At 38.8% G+C, this 23,757-nt stretch overlaps 1 protein-coding gene across 3 annotated transcripts in view; it reads right to left on the minus strand.

The window, feature by feature from the left end:
• Positions 1-23,757, minus strand: part of LOC120857922 (protein SCAF11-like) — a 92,677-nt gene that overhangs the window by 49,924 nt on the left and 18,996 nt on the right. For all 3 annotated transcript variants that reach the window (XM_040233817.1, XM_040233816.1, XM_040233818.1), the window contains exons 2-4: positions 8,198-8,251; positions 2,720-2,801; positions 38-195 (exon numbers count right to left, since the gene is read on the minus strand). In XM_040233817.1, the coding sequence (XP_040089751.1) occupies positions 38-195; positions 2,720-2,780 (219 nt within the window). In that variant the 5' untranslated portion in view covers positions 2,781-2,801; positions 8,198-8,251. The remainder of the gene's footprint in view (positions 1-37; positions 196-2,719; positions 2,802-8,197; positions 8,252-23,757) is intronic.

Consider the following 23,757-nt stretch of genomic DNA (forward strand, 5'->3'; position numbering starts at 1 on the left):
GAATTAAAATACAATAATATTTAATATTTAGACTCACCTCTGCCCATTTAAGAATACAGGTCAAGCAGAAGACATGATTACAGCTTTCTGGAAAACCAATTTCCTTCTCTAACAGGCAACTGAGACATATTGGACATCTATCAGCTTCACTGTACAACACACCAGTGGTAGCAATATTATCTTTGTTTTCTTCACCTATAAAGTAAAGCAGTCAGTCATATATGCTTTCAATTTCTCTAGATCAAATGACTTATGTTTCTGGTAGTATGATGGACTTGATACTCTAAAGGGCCCTCCTTCTACAAAGCAATTAGATACACTATAAGAAACAAACTTCTTGAGCACAATACCTCCAGTGTTTACTAATTTAAATTTAAGGAGGAGTGAAAAGAATTTTTCATGAGTTTAATTTTAAAACAATAATCATATAGTTCAAATATTTAAAAATTTAAAAAAGGTTATAGTAACAAATCTCCCAAGCAAATCCATCTCTATGTATTCAGTTCCACCCAACACAACAAGTAACAACTGTTAAGCTTGTTCTGTGTTCTTCCAAAGACATAATGGAATGCACAGACAAAGAAATCCTAATACATATTCTTTTAAACCTCCTTCTTCAGACAAATGCTAGAATACCATACACACCAGTTTGAGTTTTTGTTGTTGTTTCAATCTAAAGATGGGACAATCGCTTGTTTTCAACCTTTGGCTACTGCAAACAGTGAAAAACTTATTTCCCACTTTTAACAGTGTATCAGTGGATAAATTCTTAAAAATGGATTTCTAGACCAATGTGTCTGTACATCTGTAATCTGAATAGATACAGCCAAAAATTATACCCCTTAGGCTTTGTACTCATTTAAACACCTACCAGCAATGTAACCAACACACAAGAAGCAAGCAGTGCTTGCTCAAAAGTGAAAGAAACTCCAAGATGTGACATAAAGTAAAACAAAAATAAAGAAACAGTCAGCTGAAATGTGACCAGTATATGCCAAGCAAATGGAAAAGCTGAGATCACCCTGAGAACACATGTTCATACTAGTGTTTAGATCTGGAGACTAACCTTTAGTACCAACCCAGGTAGGGAAACTGACCATAGGAGATTCCCCTTTTAAGCCAAGACCCTCACATGGGGTTAAAGTGGTTCCAGCATGGGTTCAGAAAAAAAACAAATACATATAAATCCTCTGAATGAAAACATCCCTAATTTAGGCCCTCATGATTCCACACCTCATAATCAAACATCACCAAGCCAAAGAAAATAAGTTGACTTGAGTAAGAATCAGCAAAACAAGAATGTGCTTAGATTTATTTTTATATTTTACATACTATATTCATCATAAATTTATTTAGATATCCAATGGCTTCAAACATTAGAACTTTCAAATATTACATTTTTGTTGTTTAGCTGCTAAGTTGTATCTGCCTCTTTGCGACCCCATGGACTGTAGCACATCAGGTTTCTCTGTCCTTGCTATCTCCTAGAGTTCGCTAAACAGTAGATTAGACCCAGAAGAAAAAAATATCTATGAACCAGAAGAACTGAAAAACTGAAGAAACTACCCAGACCGTAAGAAACAGAAAAGGAGATGTAATCTGTGAAAGAGAGTTTGGAAAATGAGGTCAGAACAAAGTCTAACACATTAACTGAGGTTCAGAAGAAGAGAGTAAAGGGCAGGCAACAGTTAAAGTAGTAATGGCTAAGAAATGATAAAACAAATAAAAAACACAATCCAACAGATAAAGGACACACTTTTCTCCTATTTAGGTATACTAAATAGGAGAAAAGAAAATAATTCACATTTAGAAACAATGTTGCCAAACTGTACACCATCAAAGATGAAAAAAACATCTTAAAACCAAAAAGAGGAAAAAGACAGATCATCTACAAGGGAATGACAATTAACTTGAAAGGACATTTCTTGACAGCTAGTAAGAAAACTAGAAAATAGCCCAAACAGGGAAAAAAAACAAAACTTCAGAGTGCTAAGAGACAAAATAATTATCAATCCAGAATTGTATTATCATTCTTTGAAAAGCTTAGAAGAGGATAAAATTTAAAAACACTTAAGCATTTACCACCAATAGACTTTCACTGGTGCTGCTGCTGCTAAGTTGTTTCAGTCGTGTCCGACTCTGTGCGACCCCACAGACAGCAGCCCAACAGGCTCCCCGGTCCCTGGGACTCTCCAGGCAAGAATACTGGAGTGGGTTGCCATTTCCTTCCCCAATGCATGAAAGTGAAAAGTGAAAGGGAAGTCGCTCAGTCGTGCCCAACTCTTCACGACCCCATGGACTGCAGCCCACCAAGCTCCTCCGTCCCTGGGATTTTCCAGGCAAGAGTACTGGAGTGGGGTGCCATTGCCTTCTCCAGACTTTCACTAAAGATTTTTTTTTTCCCCAGAAAGAAAAAAGAGAATAGAAAACAAACAAACAAAAAGAAGACAATAATGATAAAAAATTTGAACAAAAAAATGTCATTTGAAATCAGCAGGGAGCAAAAATTTAAGAATAAAAAGAGTTCAATGAACTAAAAACCCTGACTGATTGCAACAAGACATGAGAAGAGTAAAAAAAAAAAGTGTGCACTTTCTATTTAGGCAGCTATTTCAGAGTTTAAGAACAACGAAAATATGTAAACAAAAAAATATGTGCTAACAGTTTGGAAACACTAAGCTTTGCTTTCAACACAAAAGCTTTATAAAAATTAAGTTACCTTGCATATCTTCATAGTCCTGATCACCCACATTTAGAGTATATATAGTTTTCTTCTTCATTTCTCCTTGAAAAAGGATTTCCTACAGGATGAATGATAACAGAATTTTTATGTTTGCCTTGTACACATAATATACATAATTAATTTTTTTAAAATCCCAAACTCTAAGAAATTATTTTACACATAAAAAAATAAAATATGAATCAAGTCAGTAAATTTTCTGGATAATTCAGTATACTTTTATACTCCCTGCCACCAAGCACAGTCTTTCTGAAAGAAGCCTTATTACAGGTATTAAGTAACAAAGACTCATGATAAATTTTGTGGTACAGACATGAATACAATTGGAGCTTAGAGAAAAGAGATCAGTTTGGACTGGAGTTTTTATTAAAGTTGATAGGTTATGTATTTTAAGAAGCTTAAACACATTTAAGCAGCAACACAGAATGAACGAATAAAATGGCATATAGGTAGGCCAATCTGACAGCTACAAGTAAGTAGTAAAAGTACAACTGTGTGTATATATTGAGGAGGGATGGGCATGTAAGGCAAGACGTTCATCTGAAAGATTACAGTGAAGAGCAATATAAATCAAGCTGAGCTAGATCATAGATGGATCTCTAGTGATTGACTGAGAAGTTTAGATTCAATCTTATAGATTCCTCTGAAGATTGACATGATGTAAACAATATACACAGATCTTTTAACAGAATGATCTGCAAAACATGGAATGGATTATAGTGGGGAGAGATTAGAAGGAAAGATGTTTGCATAGTTAGAGTAACTGGCTGTGAAATTTATACAGAAGCAAGAAATTAAAGAGCTGAAGTATTTCCAATATTTGGTAACTACATAAATACAGAGAAGGAGTAAAGATTATTTTGGCCTAGAAGACTAGGTAAATGGTGATTACAAGAGACAAAATGAGAAACAGTAAGGAAAATTAATTTGTCAGTTAAGGGGAACAAACTTATGAGGTAAAATTATTTTTTAAACCAACTCTTAGAATTCTAGGGCTTCCCAGGCAGCTCAGTGGTAAAAGAATCCACCTGCAATGCAAGAGACTCAGGAGACTCCAGTTTTACCCCTAGGTTGGGAAGATCCCTGGAGGAGAAAATGGAAACCCACGCGTATTCTTGCCTGGAAAATTCTATGGCAGGCTACAGTCCACGGAGTCACAAAGAGCTGGACACAACTGAGCACACATGCACACTTTAGAATTCTTTCTTGAATTATTGCAAGACAAGCAATTGCAAAGAACTATTCAAATATATTTTGGAGTATCTAGGCACAAGAAACCACCAAGTTCATCACTTATGAGTCACCCATGTGTGTATGAAGTAATTTTTTCTATTAGATTTTTCAATAATGTAAACCTGTGAATTTCTACATTAAAGGTTATATATTGCCTAGGAAAATTCTCTATTAACCTAAGGGAGAAATGCAAGGGCCCATACTTTGACTCAAAACTCAACCAGAAACTAACATATATAGAATAATTTAAAGGTTTTAATAAGTTAAAAATTAAAATTTCAACTCGGTTTCAATCATAGTCTGCCTTAATAAACATAGAACGTCAAGAACAAAAGGAAAACCTTTCACTCAGCCTACATGCACATTTGTTATACTATTGGTACTATTCTTTAGGTATCATGTAACAGCTTATCAAGGTAAATACATTGACTTCTCCAAGTGAGATGGGCCAGGAGGTTTTAAGCAGAGGCCAGCTCCAAGACCACTGCATTCATCTAGAGGGGGCGATTACAATGGTTTGCACTAAAAGGAGAAGCAAGGGTGATAAAAAGTGCTCAGATTACAGCCGTTTTCAAAATACAGCCACCAGGATAGACTGACTATGGCATATGTGTTAGAGAAGATCCCAGGATAACTTAACGGTATTCAGACTTGAGTAACTAGAACGACAGAACTGCTGAGATAGAACACTTCAAAAATATTCAGATAGTCGTAGGTTGTTGTCCCACTTGATGTTTACTCAGAAGGACAGGATCAATATCACTTGAGAACCTGCCACAAATGCAAGATACCTCAGGCAACACCCTAGCTAGCGAGGAAGAATCTGCGTTTTATCAAGTTTTGTGTAAGACTCATATCACAGTAATGCCTGAGAAACACTACTACAAACAACTTCCAAACCAAGCTGATTTTAGAATTCTCTCCCATTATGACTGAGAATTCAAAAAAAATTGTAACTTTTGTCATAAGCAAATCCGTGCTTATGACACTGCCTAGCAATAACAAGCCACAAGCATCGAATGCTAACCATTACTATTAATGCAGGTCTTCCATCCAAATCCGTCTTAAATAAAACCAGGAAGCACCTCCAATTAACTACTCAAAAATTTGATACTCCCTCTAAGGATGTTATTAATATTTTTATTTTCCCTTGAAGAAATCATAAAAAAGGCTATTTTTCAGTGATGCATGTGTTAAGGTGGATTCTATCTATTTTATAAGCCAGCAGTCAAAAGCTGGCTAAGTATTTTCTGTAAATAAAGTTTTGTTGAAGAACAGTCATGTTCATTTCTTTGAATTTCCTATGGCTGCTTTTGCACTACAATAGCAAAGTTGAATAATTATGACAGAAACCACATACTTGGTGTGAAATGAAAATATTTCCTGACATATTAATCAACAAGAAAAGACACAGCCATCAGCAATTTCTGGCCTCTATATGCGAATGAGGACTCCCACAACTGAGATCCAGCGGATGCTGCCACCCCTTGCGATAACTGCTGAAGAGCTAGGGGAAGCAAGCAGCAAGGCGAGCAAGGAAGCAGGGCTGGCCCCAGATGGCTGAGGCGCACGTGAGAGGAGTGAAGGCAGCGAGCCCCGAGGCCTGCGTCTGCCCAGACACAGAACGCTAAATGCCCTAACCTGATAGCTGATCTTTGACTTCAGACTGCCTGCTCCCTTTGTTGCAAACTTGTATATAGCCTGGCTTCCCCTCCTGCCCCCTTGGAGCAGTTTTCTCAGAAATACTGAGATGCTACCTCCTGGGCTCAGAGTCCTAAACATTCCCACCAAATAAAATAACTCTACTTTCAGGTTGTGACCTATTTTTTTGTCGACAGTAGCAAAGTCTACAAAATTACGATTGGCTCTTTTCAGAAAAAGTTTGCCAATCCTATTAAAGACTATAAAAGGCTGCCTCTTTGGAGATGTGGCTCAGTCTCACTGCAAAGCCCCTCAAGCTTTCTTAAGTATAGGCATTGATTTACATTTGTATTCAACTGGTACCTCAGCACAACAGCTACTTATTATATATCTGAGTCAATGCTTCTGCAACGGTTCCTTGAGTTTCTTTCAAAACTGCCTGAAGGCCATGTACTTTTGTTGGTTTATGTACATTTATTTTATCAATCTGGCTTCTAGAGTTGTCAACTTGTTTTCAACTCTGTTTGCTTTAGAGTAAGGTTGAGGCAATTAACTCTTTCAGCTTAATGGTTATTTCCTTTCCAGCTTCTTTGCTACATAATCCACTTAACTGCTTCTGATTTGTCACTGTTAATTTTTTAAATCTCTTGCAGAATGCTCTGATTTCCACCATAAAGCAACCTTATTAGACTTTATAAATAGACTTGTTTGCCTCAAGTGGGCTATTTTGACAAGCTTTTGTTTAAAATATTCTTTATTTGCATGTTTGGTGCTGGAGCTGTAATACTAGCACTCTTCAGCACAGATAGGAATGTCCTATTACCAGAGGTTTTTAAAAAAACTGTTTGCATTCAAACACTAACTAGTCTGACACTTACTAGTAGCGTGACAACTTCTTTAAGCCTGTTTCCTCATTTACAAAATGGAAATAAAGTAGTAACCCATTACAGTCATTATGAAAATCAAATTACATAAACACGTAATCCATTTAAAGTGTTCAGTTCAGTTGCTCAGTCATGTCCAACTCTTTGTGAGCCCATGAACCGCAGCACGCCAGGCCTCCCTGTCCATCACCAACTCCCAGAGTCCACCCAAACCTATGTCCATTGAGTCGGTGATGCCATCCAACCATCTCATTCTCTGTTGTCCCCTTCTCCTCCTGCCCTCAATCCCTCCCAGCATCAGAGTCTTTTCCAATGAGTCAGCTCTTTGCATCAGGTGGCCAAAGTACTGGAGTTTCAACTTCAACAACAGTCCTTCCAATGAACACCCAGGACTGATATCCTCTAGGATGGACTGCTTGGATCTCCTTGCAGTCCAAGGGACTCTCAAAAGTCTTCTCCAACACCCAGTTCAAAAGCATCAATTCTTCTGCGCTCAGCTTTCTTTATAGTCCAACTCTTACATACATACATGACTACTGGAAAAACCACAGCCCTGACTAGACGGACCACTGTTGACAAAGTAATGTCTCTGCTTTTGAATATGCTGTCTAGGTTGGTCACAACTTTTCTTCCAAGGAGTAAGTGTCTTAATTTCATGGCTGCAATCACCATCTGCAGTGATTTTGGAGCCAGAAAAATAAAGTCAGCCACCGTTTCCATTGTTTCCCCATCTATTTCCCATGAAGTGATGGGACCGGATGCCATGATCTTAGCTTTCTGAATGTTGAGCTTTAAGCCAACGTTTTCACTCTCCTCTTTCACTTTCATCAAGAGACTTTTTAGTTCTTCCTCACTGTCTGCCATAAAGGTGGTGTCATCTGCATATCTGAGGTTGAAGTTTCAGATAGCACAAAAGAAGTACTCAACAACTAGCACATGTGCACAAACACGAGTAACTCCCCACCCAAAGCAGATTTTAGGTATACCATAGGATTCAAGATGATAAATCTGTATGATTCTCAGTAAGAACAGACTTTCATTATTTTTACAAACAAATTTGTAAAACCCCTGTATTACAAAGAATATCCACATATGCAAAGAATGATATCAGTAAAAAGTTTACAAAACTTAACCTATCAAATAGTTCTTCAAACAAAACTTATACAAGGATAAGTAAGTTACTTATTCTACATGGACATTATTTATCAAGATTCTGGTTTATCTGAAAATAAAAATGTTGAAGGAGGACACAAAATCTAGGACTCACACAGTAAACAGCCCTAGGATTTTTGTATCTTATTTTCTACTTTATATAGGCATAGGAAAAGAAACACTAAATGCTGTAACATACAGCTGTCTGTGTACTCAATTGCTCAGTCATGTCTGACTCTCTGCGACCTCACAGACCTCAGAGCCTGCCAGGCTCCTCTGTTCATGGGAATTTTCCATGCAAGAATAATGCAGTGGGATGCCATTTCCTTCTCCAGGGGATCCTCTCAACCCAGGGATCAAGCCCACATCTCTTGCATCTCCCAAATTAGCAGACAGATTCTTTATCACTGCACCACGTAGGAAGCCCACAACATATGGCTACTCCAAGGAAAAAGAAAAGGTCATGTTTAAGTAAAGTTCCAACCACAATTTCCTAAGACTCTCATTTATTTTTTAATAAGTATACATTATTTACAAGGTTTCTTACCCTTAAGATTCTTCAGGTCGAGCAGTCAGGTAACCGGCTTTCCATCAAACTTATCTGGAGAGGGAATTATGAAAATTAGTCCTATTTCACTTCACTTTTAACTTGGGTACAAAAGAAAGGAGACTAGGAAAGTACAAAGAACTACTTATTACAGAGGGCCACCAGTTGTGAGTATAATTTATTCAGAATGTAAAACATTTTAAGAGAATGACTATATGACTGTAAATATGAAGACACACATAGGTCCTGGAAGCAAACAATAATGAAACTATTTCGTTCAGGGAGAGAGAAGCACAAGAAATCACATTTCAGCATATAGGAAAAAACCAACAGAAAACAAAGTAACAGAAAATTAGAGGAAAAAAAAAAAAAAACTATCCCAACAAACAGTCTCATCTCCTAATAAAGCAATGTAGAAAAAGATACACAAAAGATATTTAACCAGCCCATAAATTCAACAACTGTTAGTATTTAAATTATTTCCTGAACTCCAAATTTTAAGAATCCTTAGCCAGTAACCACATCTTGCTTATTCCTCTTTCTCAACCAGCCCCACAGAACTCCCCACATTTCTACAGTCTGCCTGTATAATTCACTTAGTATCTAGTCTGCTAAGTCGCTTCAGTCGTGTCCGACTCTGTGCGACCCCATAGACGGCAGCCCACCAGGCTCCCCAGTCCCTGGGATTCTCCAGGCAAGAACACTGGAGTGGGTTGCCATTTCCTTCTCCAATGCATCAAAGTGAAAAGCAAAAGTGAAGTCGCTCAGTCGTGCCCGACTCTTAGCGACCCCATGGACTGCAGCCCACCAGGCTCCTCCGTCCCTGGGATTTTCCAGGCAAGAGTACTGGAGTGGGGTGCCATTGCCTTCTCCAGTATTTAGTCAGCACTCCCTATTTTCTAGGCACCACCAGGCCTTAAGCACTGACACACCTGATTAAAAAAAAAAGTAACAGCATAGCAGGTGCTATAATGGCAGTAAGCAGGGGATATTACAAAAACACACAATAAGCACCATATCCTTACAACATATGCCTTTGTAAAAAAGGCTTCTCAACTAGAACCAAAAAGATTTAAAATGTATTTTTCTAACTCTCCCCCCACCACCAAATATTCTGTACCATTATAGCAATTCTATCTTTAAATTAAGGACTCAAAATTTGAATTGTCAAAGTAAACATGATAGTGAGGATCTTAAATTTCATAATAAATGAATGATATACACAAATAGGTAAATTGATTTTCTGATTATTTTATACCTCCTCTGTGGAAGCGACAATTAGGCAAACATGAAAGACACACTGTACCTAATTCCACACAATAAAATTTTATCCCTCAAGAAAGCTTTTCAGACTAATGTCTGGACATATATAGGTGGAAAGAAGTATTTATTTTCTTTCTTGAAATTTTATAACATAGTACATTTTCATACAATTTATCTGAATATATTAATATCTAACTGAACATCATGAAATTAAAAAATAACACACTAATTTCTCTCTATTCATGATCACAATAGTTACATATTTTTCCAGCATCAAACTTAGTTACTATACCAACCAACAGTAAAACTGAAATAGATATGAAACTCAGAAGACTTACAATCAATTTTTTTTCAACTTTTGCTTTATTGGATTCATTTACACACAGCTATGGTCTTTATGTTTATATCCCCTCAAAATTCATGTTGAAACCCTAACCCCTAAGAGTAGACAGTACTGTTAATAAGTGGGACGTATGGGACATGCTTAAGACGGTGAATTGCTCATGAAAGGGATCACTGCTTTAGAAAAGAGGTTCTAAAAAGATCCCTAAGCCCTTCCTTCTCAGGGAAAATCTGAGACCTGGAAGAGGGCCCTCATCCAACCATGAAAGTACCCCGTTCTCCAACTTCTAGCCTCTGTAACTGTGTGAAATAAATCTGTTCTTTACAAGCCACTCAGTTTTGGTATTTTGTTACAGCAGCCCAAACACTACTAAGACACATGCTCTGCTTTCAGTTACTAATGCACATTAGTCCCTGGAACAGCTTTCTAGTTCAGTTTTCAACAGGGTTATTTGCTTGCTTGTCAGTAGTTGATCAACAAGAGCAATTTCAAGGAATCTTTCCATATTCAATTCTTTCATCCTGCACCTATATACAAAAAAATGTTTTGTTTTTTCAGCACCGTTTACTGATGAACAAACAATTCTATGTCTTGTTGTTTATCAGGTAAAATGAAAATAAAGAAGCTGAAGACATCCACATTTATAGGTTTTATAATAAAACTAGTTCCACATATCAATCCAGGAAGTAAAAGTATGTCTTCAAAATGTCTCTAATATTCTTGCAGTGTCTCCACAGCAAGTAAATGTCAAGAAGGTCCACTAATATGAATCATGTCACATCATACTATGCTATGATAACCAATAACCTATTAGAACAAAACATTTTTTAAAAGTTAAAATGAATAAAAAATAAAACATTTTCAAAAAAGCAAGCCATTTAATCCTCAGGCATAGATTAAAACATAGATTAAACTGAAATAGTAGAAGTTTTTCAAATGTAATGTAATTCTGGAAAATCAGAGTTCATGAAAACTGCTGTTACTCTGAAAGAGAAACTAATGTTCCTATTTCCTTCTGCACTTAATGTAGCATAATCTCCTAGATAAAACCTGTACTGTTATACATGGCAGGATCATATATATGTTGAAAAAATGAGACATAATTGCCACTTTCAACTATAAAATAAGATGCAAGTTGACATAACATTATAAAATAGATAATAAGTGAAATGGGGAAGTTTCCATTCTATGTGAAATGCATTAAGTACATTCTATCTTGTTAACCTCACTGAATCAAACTATAAATTCTAGACAGAATGAATGGAGAAGCTAACTGAAAATTAAAAGCAAAACAGTAACAGGTAATTTGGGGAAGAGCCCCAAACCAGATATATTATCAAACTGGTAACGGGTTTATAATTCTTTCCCACTGAATTTATGCCCCAAAGTTAGGCTTTATGAAACCTGAAACCTATAAAGTGACCACTGTTACAGACAGAAACAGAGACACAGACAGGGGAAGAGAGAAGGAAAGAGATATGCACACTGGCACAAGCAGGCATTTACATGTGCTCTAAGAAAAGCCTCCAGCTCTGCCTAAGCAGTAGGAAATGGGTCTCCTAATACTCAATAGAGAGAGTAATCTTTGTTTTTTCCTTCCTGTTCTTCATTCCCCATGAACCAGTTCCCAAGCAATCCTCTGGTGGTGATGGCTACAAGAGCAGCAGCAGAGTCAGCGTAAGCCTAAAACTCTTAGGGAAAGGCACCATCCACAATGACTGCAGAAACTCTGGGTTAATCTCGTTGATTACTCTCCTGCCTTCTGGTCCTTTGGCTTCAGGTGTGATTGTGGAAAATACACAACACCCTGGTGCAAACAAAGACTTAGCTTTCTAGCCAGAGGACAGAAAGGTGTGTGTGTGTAGGGAGGGAAGGAGGTAAGTCTCAGAGATCTAGAAAACACCAAGGAAATAATAGAGAGAGCTTGAGACAGTAATCTGTAAACTGTTCAAAATGTCCAAAATAATTTCAGAACAACTTGACATAAAGAGAACCAAAACATTTCAAATGCTCATCTATGTCTGCTTCATTGACTATGCTAAAGCCTTTGTGTGGATCACAACAAACTGGAAAATTCTTAGAGGTGGGACTACCAGACCACCTGACCTATCTCCTGCAAAATATGTATGCAGGTCAAGAAGCAACAGTTAGAACTGGACATGGAACAGATTGGTTCAAAACTGCAAAAGGAGTAAGTCACAGCTGCATATTATCACCCTGCTTATTTAACTTGTACGCAGAGTACATCATGTGAAATGCTGGGCTGGATGAAGCATAAGCTAGAATCAAGATTGCCGGGGGAGAAATACCAACAACCTCAGATATGCAGATAACACCACCCTTCTGGTAGAAAGTGAAGAGAAACTACAGAGCCTCTTGAAGAAGGTAAAAGAGGAGAGTGAAAAAGTTGGCTTAACACTCAACATTCAGAAAACTAAGATCATGGCATCTGGTCTCATCACTTCATGGCAAATAGATGGGGAAACAATGGAAACAGTGACAGACTTTATTTTGGGGGGCTCCAAAATCGCTGCAGATGGGGACTGCAGCCACGAAATTAAAAGACGCTTGCTCCCTGTAAGAAAAACTATGACAAATCTAGACAGTGTATTAAAAAGCAGAGACATTACTTTGCTGACAAAGGTCTGTATAGTCAAAGCTATGATTTTTCCAGTAGTCACGTATGGATGTAAGAGTTTGACAAGAAAGACTGAGCACCGCAGAACTAATGCTTTCAAACTGTGGTGACAGAGAAGACTCTTGAGAGTCCCTTGGACTGCAAGGAAATAAAACTAGTCAATCCTAAAGGAAGTCAAGGCTGAATATGCATTGAAAAGACTTATGCTGAAGCTCCAATACTTTGGCCACCTGATGCAAAGACCAGACTCATTGGAAAAGATCCTGATGCTGGGAAAGACAGAGGAAAGAGGAGAAGAGGACGACCAAGGATGAGATGGTTGGACAGCATCACCGACTCAATGGACATTTGAGCAATGTCCATTGCTTCCCTGTCAACCGTGCTGCAGTCCCTGCGGTCGCAAAGAGTTGCAGATGACTGAGGGACTGAACAGCAACAGCAACGAGGAAAGACAATGCACAGAATCCAATGCCAAGAGACACAGATAGTAGAGCACTGGGTGAACTGTCTGACAAAGATTTAAAGCAGGCAATAAAAATGTTCCAGCAAGTAAAAGCAAATCCTCTTGAAACACATGGAAAGCTAGAAAATCACAACCAAGAAACAGAAGATATAAAGTACCGCCAAATGGAAAATATTAGAACTAAAAAATGCAGTAAGTGAAACAGAAAACACACTGGACAGACTAAAGAGCAGAACGAAAGTCAGTGGACTTAAAGACAAGAGCAATAGAACCTACCCAATCTGAAGAGCAGAAAAATATGGGGGAAAATATCATTAGTGTCTCAGGAACTATAAAAGCCAAGAGTCAGTTTTGACCCTTGCAAGCTAGATCTGTGCCTTTGGCCACTTTTGTTATTATAATCACACATAATGGCCTGCCTCAGAGAACCCTGCCCCCTCTGCCTGACCCTTAAACTAAAATGCCTTTGTTTAGCTCACAGGGAGATAAGCTAACCCTGCCCACTGGGAATGACCCCAAACAACAGCACACTCCCCTGCCTGAGGCATTGTAGAGAAGACTCTACATATGGACATCACCAAATGGTCAGCACCAAAATCAGATGGATTATATTCTTTGCAGGCAAAGATGGAGAAGCTCTATACAGTCAGCAAAAACAAGACCAGGAACTGACTGTGGCTTAGATCATGAACTCCTTATTGCCACATTCAGACCTAAATTGAAGAAAGTAGGGAAACCATTAGACCATTCAGGTATGAAGGTGAAGTCGCTCAGTCATGTCCGACTCTTTGCGACCCCGTGGACTGTAGCCTACCAGGCTCCTCCGTCCACAGGATTCTCCACACAAGAATACTGGAGTGGGTTGCCATCTCCTTCTCCAGGGGATCTGCCCGACCCAGGGGTCGAACCCAGGTCTCCCGCATTGGAGGCAGACGCTTTAACCTCTAAGCCACCAGGGAAGTCTAAACCAAATCCCTTACAATTATACAGTGGAACTGAGAAACAGATTGAAGAGATCAGATCTCACAGACAGAGTGTCTGATGAACTATGGATGGAGGTTCGTGACATTGTACAGGAGACAGGGAGCAAGACCATCATCAAGAAAAAGAAATGCAAAAAAGCAAAATGGCTGTCTAGGGAGGCCTTACAAATAGCTGTGAAAAGAGAAGAGAAGCCAAAAACAAAGGAGAAAAGGAAAGATATAAGCATCTGAATGGAGAGTCCAAAGAATAGCAAAGAGAGATAAAAAAGCCTTCCTCAGAGATCAGAGCAAAGAAACAGAGGAAAACAAAAGAATGGGAAAGACTAGAGATCTCTTCAAGAAAATTAGAGATACCAAGGGAGCATTTTCATGCAAAGATGGGCTCAATAAAGGACAGAAATTGTATGGACCTAACAGAAGCATAAAATATTAAGAAGAGGTGGCAAGAATACACAGAAGAACTGTACAAAAAAGATCTTCACGATAATCAGGATGGTGTAATCACTCATCTAGAGCCAGACATCCTAGGATGTGAAGTCAAGTGGGCCTTAAGAAGCATCACTACAAATAAAGCAAGTGGAGGTGATGGAATTCCAGTTGAGCTATTTTAAATCCTAAAAGATCATGCTGAGAAAGTGCTGCACTCAGTATGCCGGCAAATTTGGAAAACTCAGCAGTAGCCAAAGGATTGGAAAAGGTCCCATTTTCATTCCAATCCCTAAGAAAGGCAATGCCAAAGAATGCTCAAACTACCACACAATTGCACTCATCTCACACTCTAGCAAAGTAATGCTCAAAATTCTCCAAGCCAGCCTTCAGCAATACATGAATTGTGAACTTCCAGATGTTCAAGCTGGTTTAGAAAAGGCAGAGGAACCAGAGATCAAATTGCCAACATCTACTGGATCATCAAAAGAGCAAAAGAGTTCCAGAAATACATCTATTTCTGCTTTATTGACTATGCCAAAGCCTTCGACTGTGTGGATCACAATAAACTGTGGAAAATTCTGAAAGAGATGGGAATACCAGACCACCTGACCTGCCTCTTGAGAAACTTGTATGCAGATCAGGAAGCAACAGTTAGAACTGGACATGGAACAAGAGACTGGTTCCAAATAGGAAAAGGAGTATGTCAAGGCTGTATATGGAGAAGGCAATGGCAACCCACTCCGGTACTCTTGCCTGGAAAATCCCAGTGACGGAGAAGCCTGGTGGGCTGCAATCCATGGGGTCACTACAAGTCAGACACAACTGAGCAACTTCACTTTCACACAATGGAGGAGGAAATGGCAACCCACTCCAGTGTTCTTGCCTGGAGAATCCCAGGGACGGAGGAGCCTGGTGGGCTGCCATCTATGGAGTTGCACAGAGTCAGACATGACTGAAGTGACTAGCAGCAGCAGCAGTAAGACTGTTTATTGTCACCCTGCTTATTTAACTTCTATGCAGAGTACATCATGAGAAACGCTGGACTGGAAGAAACACAAGCTGGAATCAAGATTGCTGGGAGAAATATCAATAACCTCAGATATGCAGATGACACCACCCTTATGGGAGAATGTGAAGAAGAACTAAAGAGCCTCTTGATAAAAGTGAAAGAGGAGAGTGAAAAAGTTGGCTTAAAGCTCAGCATTCAGAAAACTAAGATCATGGCATCTGGCTCCATCAGTTCATGGCAAATAGACAAAGAAACAGTGGGAAAAGAGGCAGACTTTATTTTGGGGGTTCAAAAATCACTGCAGATAGTGACCGCAGCCAACAAATAAAAAGACCCTTACTCCTTGGAAGAAAAGTTATAACCAACCTAGACAGCATGTTAAGAAGCAGAGACACTACTTTGCCAACAAAGGTCCGTCTAATCAAGACTATGGTTTTTCTAGTAGTCACGTATGTATGTAAGAGTTGGACTATAAAGAAAGCTGAGCACCGAAAGAATTGATGCTTTTGAACCATGGTGTTGGAGAAGACTCTTGAGAGTACCTTGGACAGCAAGGAGATCCAACCTGTCCATCCTAAAGGAAATCAGTTCTGAATGTTCATTGGAAGGACTGATGTTGAAGTTGAAACTCCAATAGTTTGGCCACCTGATGCGAAGAGCTGACTCATTTGAAAAGACCCTAATTTAATGCTGGGCAAGATTGAAGGCAGGAGAAGGGGGCGACAGGATGAGATGGTTGGATGGCATCACCGACTCAACAGACATAAGTTTAAGTAAACTCTGGTAGTTGGTGATGGACAGGGAGGCTTGGCGTGCTGCACTGCATGGGGTCGCAAAGAGTTGGACAGGTCTGAGTGACTGAACTGAACTGCCTGAGGCTTGCCATTGTAGGAGGTATTTACAAGAAAAGGACTTTCTACTTTTTTTCCACACCTCCTTCCCACCCCCATCTCTGATCCATAAAAAACCTGGCATCCAGACCCCAGACAAAATGGTTATTTTGAAACATTAATCTGTCACCTTCTCTGTCAGCTAGCTTGCCGAATAAAGCCATGTTTCTTGCCTCAACATCTAGTCCCTCGGATTCACTGGCCTCTCCTGCAGCAAGCAGAGCAAACTTGGTAACAAATCTGGCAAGCCAGCCAGGAGCCTTGCTGCTCCTGGCTATCAGGCCCAGATCAGGGAATATGGAGACAAGGCCCTAAGCAGCTGCTGGGACCATTGACAAGTGTTGACTTATTGTGTCTGTGAGAAACCTTATTTTTAATCCAACCTCTTTTGTAAACTGATGCATTTTACACTGCTGTACCTGACTCAGTCTGAAATCTTGAAATAAGAACTGATGCCTGTGTGTTTGTATGTGCTATTGTCTTTGGAAAACACTGTCATGGCTGATCTGTAAAAGAGCCCTATTTTATTGGTTTGAACAAAAGTTAGTGCTTAGAAACCAAGCAATTCTAAATACAAGAGAAATTAAGCTAAATAAATTTCAGGTTTATGTGAACTGAGAAATATTCACTATTACATTAGTACCTGGAATTAATGTTAAACTTGGTTGATCTAACAGGCATGTCCTGAGTCACAGCATTAAATGGAATATTAAGTATAATACTTTCATTGTTCCTGAGTTTAATATAAGCTAAATAAGATTTATTATATAAGTTACAAATCTGTCAGCAAAGAAAATAACTCAATGTGAAGAAACTTCTGAGGAAATAAAGTGCAAATGAGAAGAGTTCAAAGTGTACTTTTAGAAATATATGTTACAGGATCTCTCCAGAAATTCTGTAACTTAAAAGCTAAAACTGGGCTAAAATAAGTGATGAAAGGTTTATGGAAAATGGACCCCTAAAAGGGTTTTATATGTGATCAGTGAGGATTAACTAAGTTTAAAACAAGTTTAATTGAGTAAATGAATCTTAAAGTAAGCTGGTGCAAAACTAAATTTGGCTTTTCCCTCTGCTAAAACAGTCAAATTTTCTGAAGATGCTAAGCTGACTTTAATAACAGATTATGTTTACTTACATTTTAAATAATCTATTCAGTTCAGTTCAGTCAGTCAGTTGTGTCTGACTCTTTGCAACCTCATGGACCGCAGCATGCCAGGCTTCCCTGTACTTCACCAACTCCCAAAGCTTGCTCAAACTCATGTCCATCAAGTCAGTGATGCCATCCAACCATCTCCTCCTCTTTTGTCCCCTTCTCCTCCTGCCTTTAATCTTGCCCAGCATCCAGGTCTTTTCCAATGAGCCAGGTCTTCGCATCAGGAGGCCAAGTATTGGAGCTTCAGCTTTAGCATCAGTCCTTCCAATGAACATTCAGGACTGATTTCCTTTAGGATTGACTGGTTGGATCTCCTTGCAGTCCAAGGGACTCTCAAGAGTCTTCTCCAACACCACAGTTCAAAAGCATCAATTCTTCAGCACTCAGCTTTCTTTATGGTCCAACTCTCACATCCATACATGACTGCCAGAAAAACCATAGCTTTGACTACTGGTAAAGCAATGTCTTTGCTTTTTAATACACTGTCTAGGTTTGTCATAGCTTTTCTTACGGGGAGCAAGAGTCTTTTAATTTCATGGCTGTAGTCCCCATCTGCAGTGATTTTGGAGTCCATGAAAATAGTCTCTCACTGTTTCCATTGTTTCCCCATCTATTTGCCATGAAGTGATGGAACCAGATGCCATGATCTTAGCTTTTTGAGTAGTGAGTTTTAAGTCCACTTTTTCACCCTCCTCTTTCACTTTCATCAAGAGGCTTTTTAGTTCTTCTTCACTTTCTGCCATAAGGGTGGTGTCATCTGCATATCTGAGGTTGTTGATATTTCTCCCTGTAGTCTTGATTCCTGTTTGTGCTTCATCCAGTCCAGCATTTCATATGATGCACTGTGCATATAAATAAGCAAGATGACAACATATAGCCTTGATGTACTCCTTTCCCAATCTGAAACCAGTCCGTTGTTCCATGTCTGGTTCTGTTTCTTCTTGCTCTGCATACAGGTTTCTTAAGAGGCAGGTATTCTCATCTCTTTAAGAATTTTCCACAGTTTGTTGTGATTCCAGAAAAACATCTACTTCTGCTTCACTGACTACACTAAAGCCTTTGACTGTGTGGATCACAACAAACTGCGGAAAATTCTTGAAGTACTTTCTATATTTGCCTTTGAAGTCTTTTATTGGCCCTTTGGCTAAGTTTCACCATGACCCATGGTCCTGTTGTATTTTAAAATGTATTCCTGGGGTGGCGTTTTCCTTTGACAGGACTTCCTAAATCAAATTATAAAAAGTTCCTTTTACCTCTTGCTAGCTGAGGAGTGCTTCAAAGGTCCCTGAAGCACAAGGAGAGATGTTAAACTAATTAGGTTCACTTGGTATGTTAAAATGTAAGGAAGGTGTTATCAAATAATAAATTTTAAGGTATATGATAAATCTCTAGATATTCTAGAGATTATAGAGTTTCTAAGAATCTGATATGTCCTGGTAGAAAAGAATCTGATATGTCCTGGTAGAATATTATTAATCATATTTCTAGTTATTTCCTGAAAGTGTCATATGTCCTAACAGTAAGCAGGCTGCTTTGTCAATGGGATTGTAATCTGATGAAAACTGTATCTTTTTTGAGTCTTTTGTAGACAGTTACAGTTTAAAATGTTTCCTTTTCGAGATTTATAAAAAAGACTTTGGATATATACATGTTGCTGACTTTCAGACCATAAAGCTGAACTGAGGAAGAAACTGAAGAATTCTAATGCAAAACCTAATGACTTCATAAAGCTGTTAACAAAAAAGATTAGCTACATAGGACTGAATAAACATATAATTTTTATGGTTTCTATCTAAAAAGATTACTGGCTTAAATCTGTTCTTTCCAAGTGTAAGGAAAACTTTCTCCTTAAATTAATTATGACTTACAGTAACTTGGTAAATTATACTTTTGTGAGTAAAATTGAAATATTTATCTTTTTTGTCTCTACCTGGTTGATCCTGCCAGAAGCATATGCTTGTCTCACATATTAAGCCATCCATATCTAAGTACGCATGAACTGTGCAGTGAAACTGCAAATAGCTCATTAAATCAGTTATGGCTCCTTTGATCTCTCAATTATTGCAACTGGATTACAACTAGTTACACTAATCATTGTTTAAATTTGCTCCTTTTTTCAAATGTGCTTGTCTTCTTGCTGCACTATGCCACTGTCAATGTTACTAGCTGCATTACTCATATTCTAATTTATAAAACTTATCTCTTGCAATAACCAATGCACAAATCAGGCCTCCAACAAAACATCTATGGCTAAATATTTTGGGGAAATAACTGTAATAGTGAGAGTCTAGGTATTGGAAGAAGCAACAAGGGAAAATGTTTCCTGGATAATATTAATAAAGAATTTTATTTATTGATGGGGCCTAGTCCAAAATTTAACACCTAGAGTGACATAGTAAAAATTTTCACCTGATTTGGGATGAGCCTTGAAGGGCTATGGGACAAAATTTGATCATGAAATGTCTCCCAAATATTGGTCAAGTTCCTGACCAAGAGGGGATGATCTGAGAAATGGAATATTTCCTACAAGCCCTTTAAAGTAAGCCAATGAGCTCAAGGAAGGGGAATCAGAGAGCAGTCACTCCCTATAGTGAACCATGAGGAAACTCTGAGAATGCAGAATTACAGGCCCCAGATAGTTCATTATAAATATATATATATATATATATACACACACACACACACACACACACATACATGTAAGTGTTTTAATGAGCCCTGATTCTTGCATCTTGCCATGGATAGAAGAGTGCTAAATTTCTTGAGATGTTGCCTCTTGGGTTTGAAGCTCAATATTTCTAAGTCTACATGTATAAAGTTAACACTTATCCAAGAGGAACAAAGGAAGACAAATCTCAACATCTGGAAAGCTGTCATTAATGGCAGACACTCCCAAAAAGATCCTTCTGACACAGCAATTAGAAGGGTCATTGTCCCCTTCCCCACAAGATTGTGGAACGGACTTTTGATAGCAGGGAATTGTATCCAGCAAGAGTCAATTTTGACTCTTGCATGCTAGATCTATCTTTTGTCGCTTTTTTGGTTATAATCACACATAATGGCATGCCTCGCACATGGCTTCTCTTGTGGCTCAGCTGGTAAAGAATCCGCCTGCAATGCAGAAGACCTGGTTCGATCCCTGGGATGGGATGATCCCCTAGAGAAGAAGGGAAAGGCTAAGTTCAGTCACACAGTCATGCTCGACTCTTTGTGACCCCATGGACTGCAGCACACCAAGCTTTTCTGTCCATCAACAACTCCCAGAGCTTGCTCAAACTCATGTCTGTTCAGTTGGAGATACCATCCAACCATCTCATTCTCTGTCATTCTGTTCTCCTCCTGCCTTCAATCTTTCCCAGCATCAGGGTCTTTTCCAGTGAGTCAGTTCTTCGCATCAGGTGGCCGAAGTAGTGGAACTTTAGCTTCATTATCAGTTCTTCCAATGAATACTCAGGACTGATCTCCTTTAGGATTGACTGGTTTGATCTCCTTGCAGTCCAAGGGACTCTCAAGAGTCTTCTCCAACACCACAGTTCAAAAGCATCAATTCTTCGGTGCTCAGTTTTCTTTATGGTCCAACTCTCACATCCATACATGACCACTGGAAAAACCATAGCCTTGACTAGACGGACCTTTGTCGGCAAAGTAATGTCTCTGCTTTTTAATATGCTGTACAGGTTGGCCACAGCTTTTCTTCGAAGGAGAAAGCATCTTTTAATTTCATGGTTGCAGTCACCATCTGCAGTGATTTTGGAGCCCAAAAAACTAATGTCCCACTGTTTCCACTGTTTCCCCATCTATTTGCCATGAAGTGATGGGACCGAACGCCATGATCTTAGCTTTCTGAAAGTTGAGTTTTATGCCAACTTTTTCATTCTCCTCTTTGACTTTCATCAAGAGGTTCTTTAGTTCTTCTTTGCTTCCTGCCATAATGGTGGTGTCATCTGCATATCTGAGGTTATCGATATTTCTCCCAGCAATCTTGATTCCAGCTTGTGTTTCATCCAGCCCAGCATTTCGCATGATGTACTCTACATATAAGTTAAATGCTTGGAAAGGCTACCCACTCCAGTATTCTGGCCCAAAGAATTCCATGGACTGTCTAGTCCATGGGCTCACAAGGAGTCGGACGTGATGAGCCACTTTCACTTTCAATGGCATGCCTCAGGAAACTATGCCCCTTCTTCCAGACCCTTAGATTAAAATGCTTTTGTTTAGCTCACAGGGAAATAATCTGACCTTGCCCACCTGTGAATAACTATAAAAAACTAACACATTCCCTTGTGTAAGGCTTGCCATTCTAGGAGATATTTAGAAGAATTAAATGGTCTTTTTACTTTGTTCCCACACCTCCCCCCATCTCAGACCCATAAAAGAACCTGGCATCCAAACCTTGACAAGATGGTTATTTTAAGGCATTAGTCTGTCACATTCTTTGTTAGCCAGCTCTTTCCAAGTAAAGTTGTATTCTTTGCCTCAACACTTTGCCCCTCTGATTCACTGGCTTGTCAACCAGTGAGCAGAGTGAGCTTGGACTCAGTAACAGAACCTGTGCAACAGTACAAACTCTAACATTCATAGTGAGAACTTAAGAAAGTGAAGAAAATAAGATTGGGATGACAAGGGGAAAAAGAAAAGACAGGAAAGGAAAGGAGACTAAGAAAAAGAAATAATTGCTGGAAACTCCCTAATTTGTTGAACGACATAAACCTCTATATTCAAGGAGCTCACAAACATCACACAATATAATTCCAATGAAATTCATTACTGGACAAATCACAGTCAAACTGTTGAAAATTACAAAGGAAAAATTTTACAAGTTGAAATAATAATGCATTACTTATAAGAGGAAAGGAGGTTAATGATTTGAGTAACTGATTTCTGTCAGAAACAACACACGCCAGAAGTGAAACAACACTCTTAGTTTAAAATGCAAAAGAATTTTAAAAATCTAGAATCTTCCAACTGTGAAATTATCCTTAGAGAACAAATATGGAATCAATGAAATTGAAAACAGAGAACCAGAGGGAAAAAAAAAAAATCAATAAAACCAAAAGCTCATTCTTTCAAATGGTCAATAAAATTGAAACCTCTGGGAGGACTAATTTTGAAGAAGAGTGCTGAATAGACCTAGTACTATTTAAAGAAACTGAATTTGTAGCTAAAAGTCTTCTGAAAAAGAAACCTCCAGGCCCAGCCAATTTCCCTTGTGAGTTCTACTATGCAATTGAAGAAACAACACAATCTACTTCCCAATTCATTTCATAAGTACAGCATCAAAAATCAGACAAAGACAGTACAAGAAAAGAACAAACTGACATACTGAATTTCACCAGAATAATCTACAATACATACATTTACACAGTGGAATACTACTCAGCCACAAAAACTAATGAACTGGTGTTTTACTCAACAACTCAGAAGAATCTTAAAGGTAATAACTGTGTTAAAGAAGCCAGCCTCAAAAGGTTACATACTACATAATTGCATTTGTATGACATTATCACAACAGCAAAATGTAGTACTGAAGAACCATTATCAGTGGCTGCCTGGGTTAGAAGGTTAAACTACACACACAGCACAAGGGAGTTTTCTGGGGGTGATGGAACCATTCTGAATCGTGAGACTGGTGGCAGTAATAAAAAACCTATACATGTATTAAAATTCACAGAACTACATGCCACAAAAAGGTCCATTTTACTATATGTTAATAAATGTCAAAATGTTTTCAAAGGTAAAGACTAACATGAGAGAGCAATTATGGGCTAGAATATGAGTCAATTGTTTTCCACAAAGGTACTGTTTTCACTGAAAACTTCACTCATACTCTCAGTTTTTATTACCAACACGGAGATCACCCAAATTACATAGCCACATTTGGGCTTGCGAGGAGGTAGGATTCCTGCATTTCTATAGCACTGAAAGGTCTCACAGACAGCATGTTTCTATTGCTTTGGAAGACAGAGATTAAAAGCAACAGACGCCACTCTGCAACCCCTCTAAACCCTAAAACAGAACTGTAAGAAGAGATTCATTCTAAGGCCTTAGTGATTGTATAGAGCGAGCAGACTATTCATTGTATGCAGGAAGACAAGCACTATAGCTGGCTCTTAGCTGCTGCTGCTGCTGCTAAGTCGCTTCAGTCGTGTCAGACTCTGTGAGACCCCATAGACGGCAGCCCACCAGGCTCCCCGTCCTTGGGATTCTCCAGGCAAGAACACTGGAGGTTGCCATTTCCTTCTCCAATGCAGGCAAGTGAAAAGCGAAAGTGAAGTCGCTCAGTCGTGTCTGACTCATCGCGACCCCATGGACTGCAGCCTACCAGGCTCCTCTATCCATGAGATTTTCCAGGCAAGAAAAATGCCTGGAGTGGGGTGCCATTGCCGGCT

The sequence above is a fragment of the Oryx dammah genome, unplaced genomic scaffold (genome assembly GCF_014754425.2).
Source record: "Oryx dammah isolate SB20612 unplaced genomic scaffold, SCBI_Odam_1.1 HiC_scaffold_29, whole genome shotgun sequence".
Taxonomy (NCBI): domain Eukaryota; kingdom Metazoa; phylum Chordata; class Mammalia; order Artiodactyla; family Bovidae; genus Oryx; species Oryx dammah.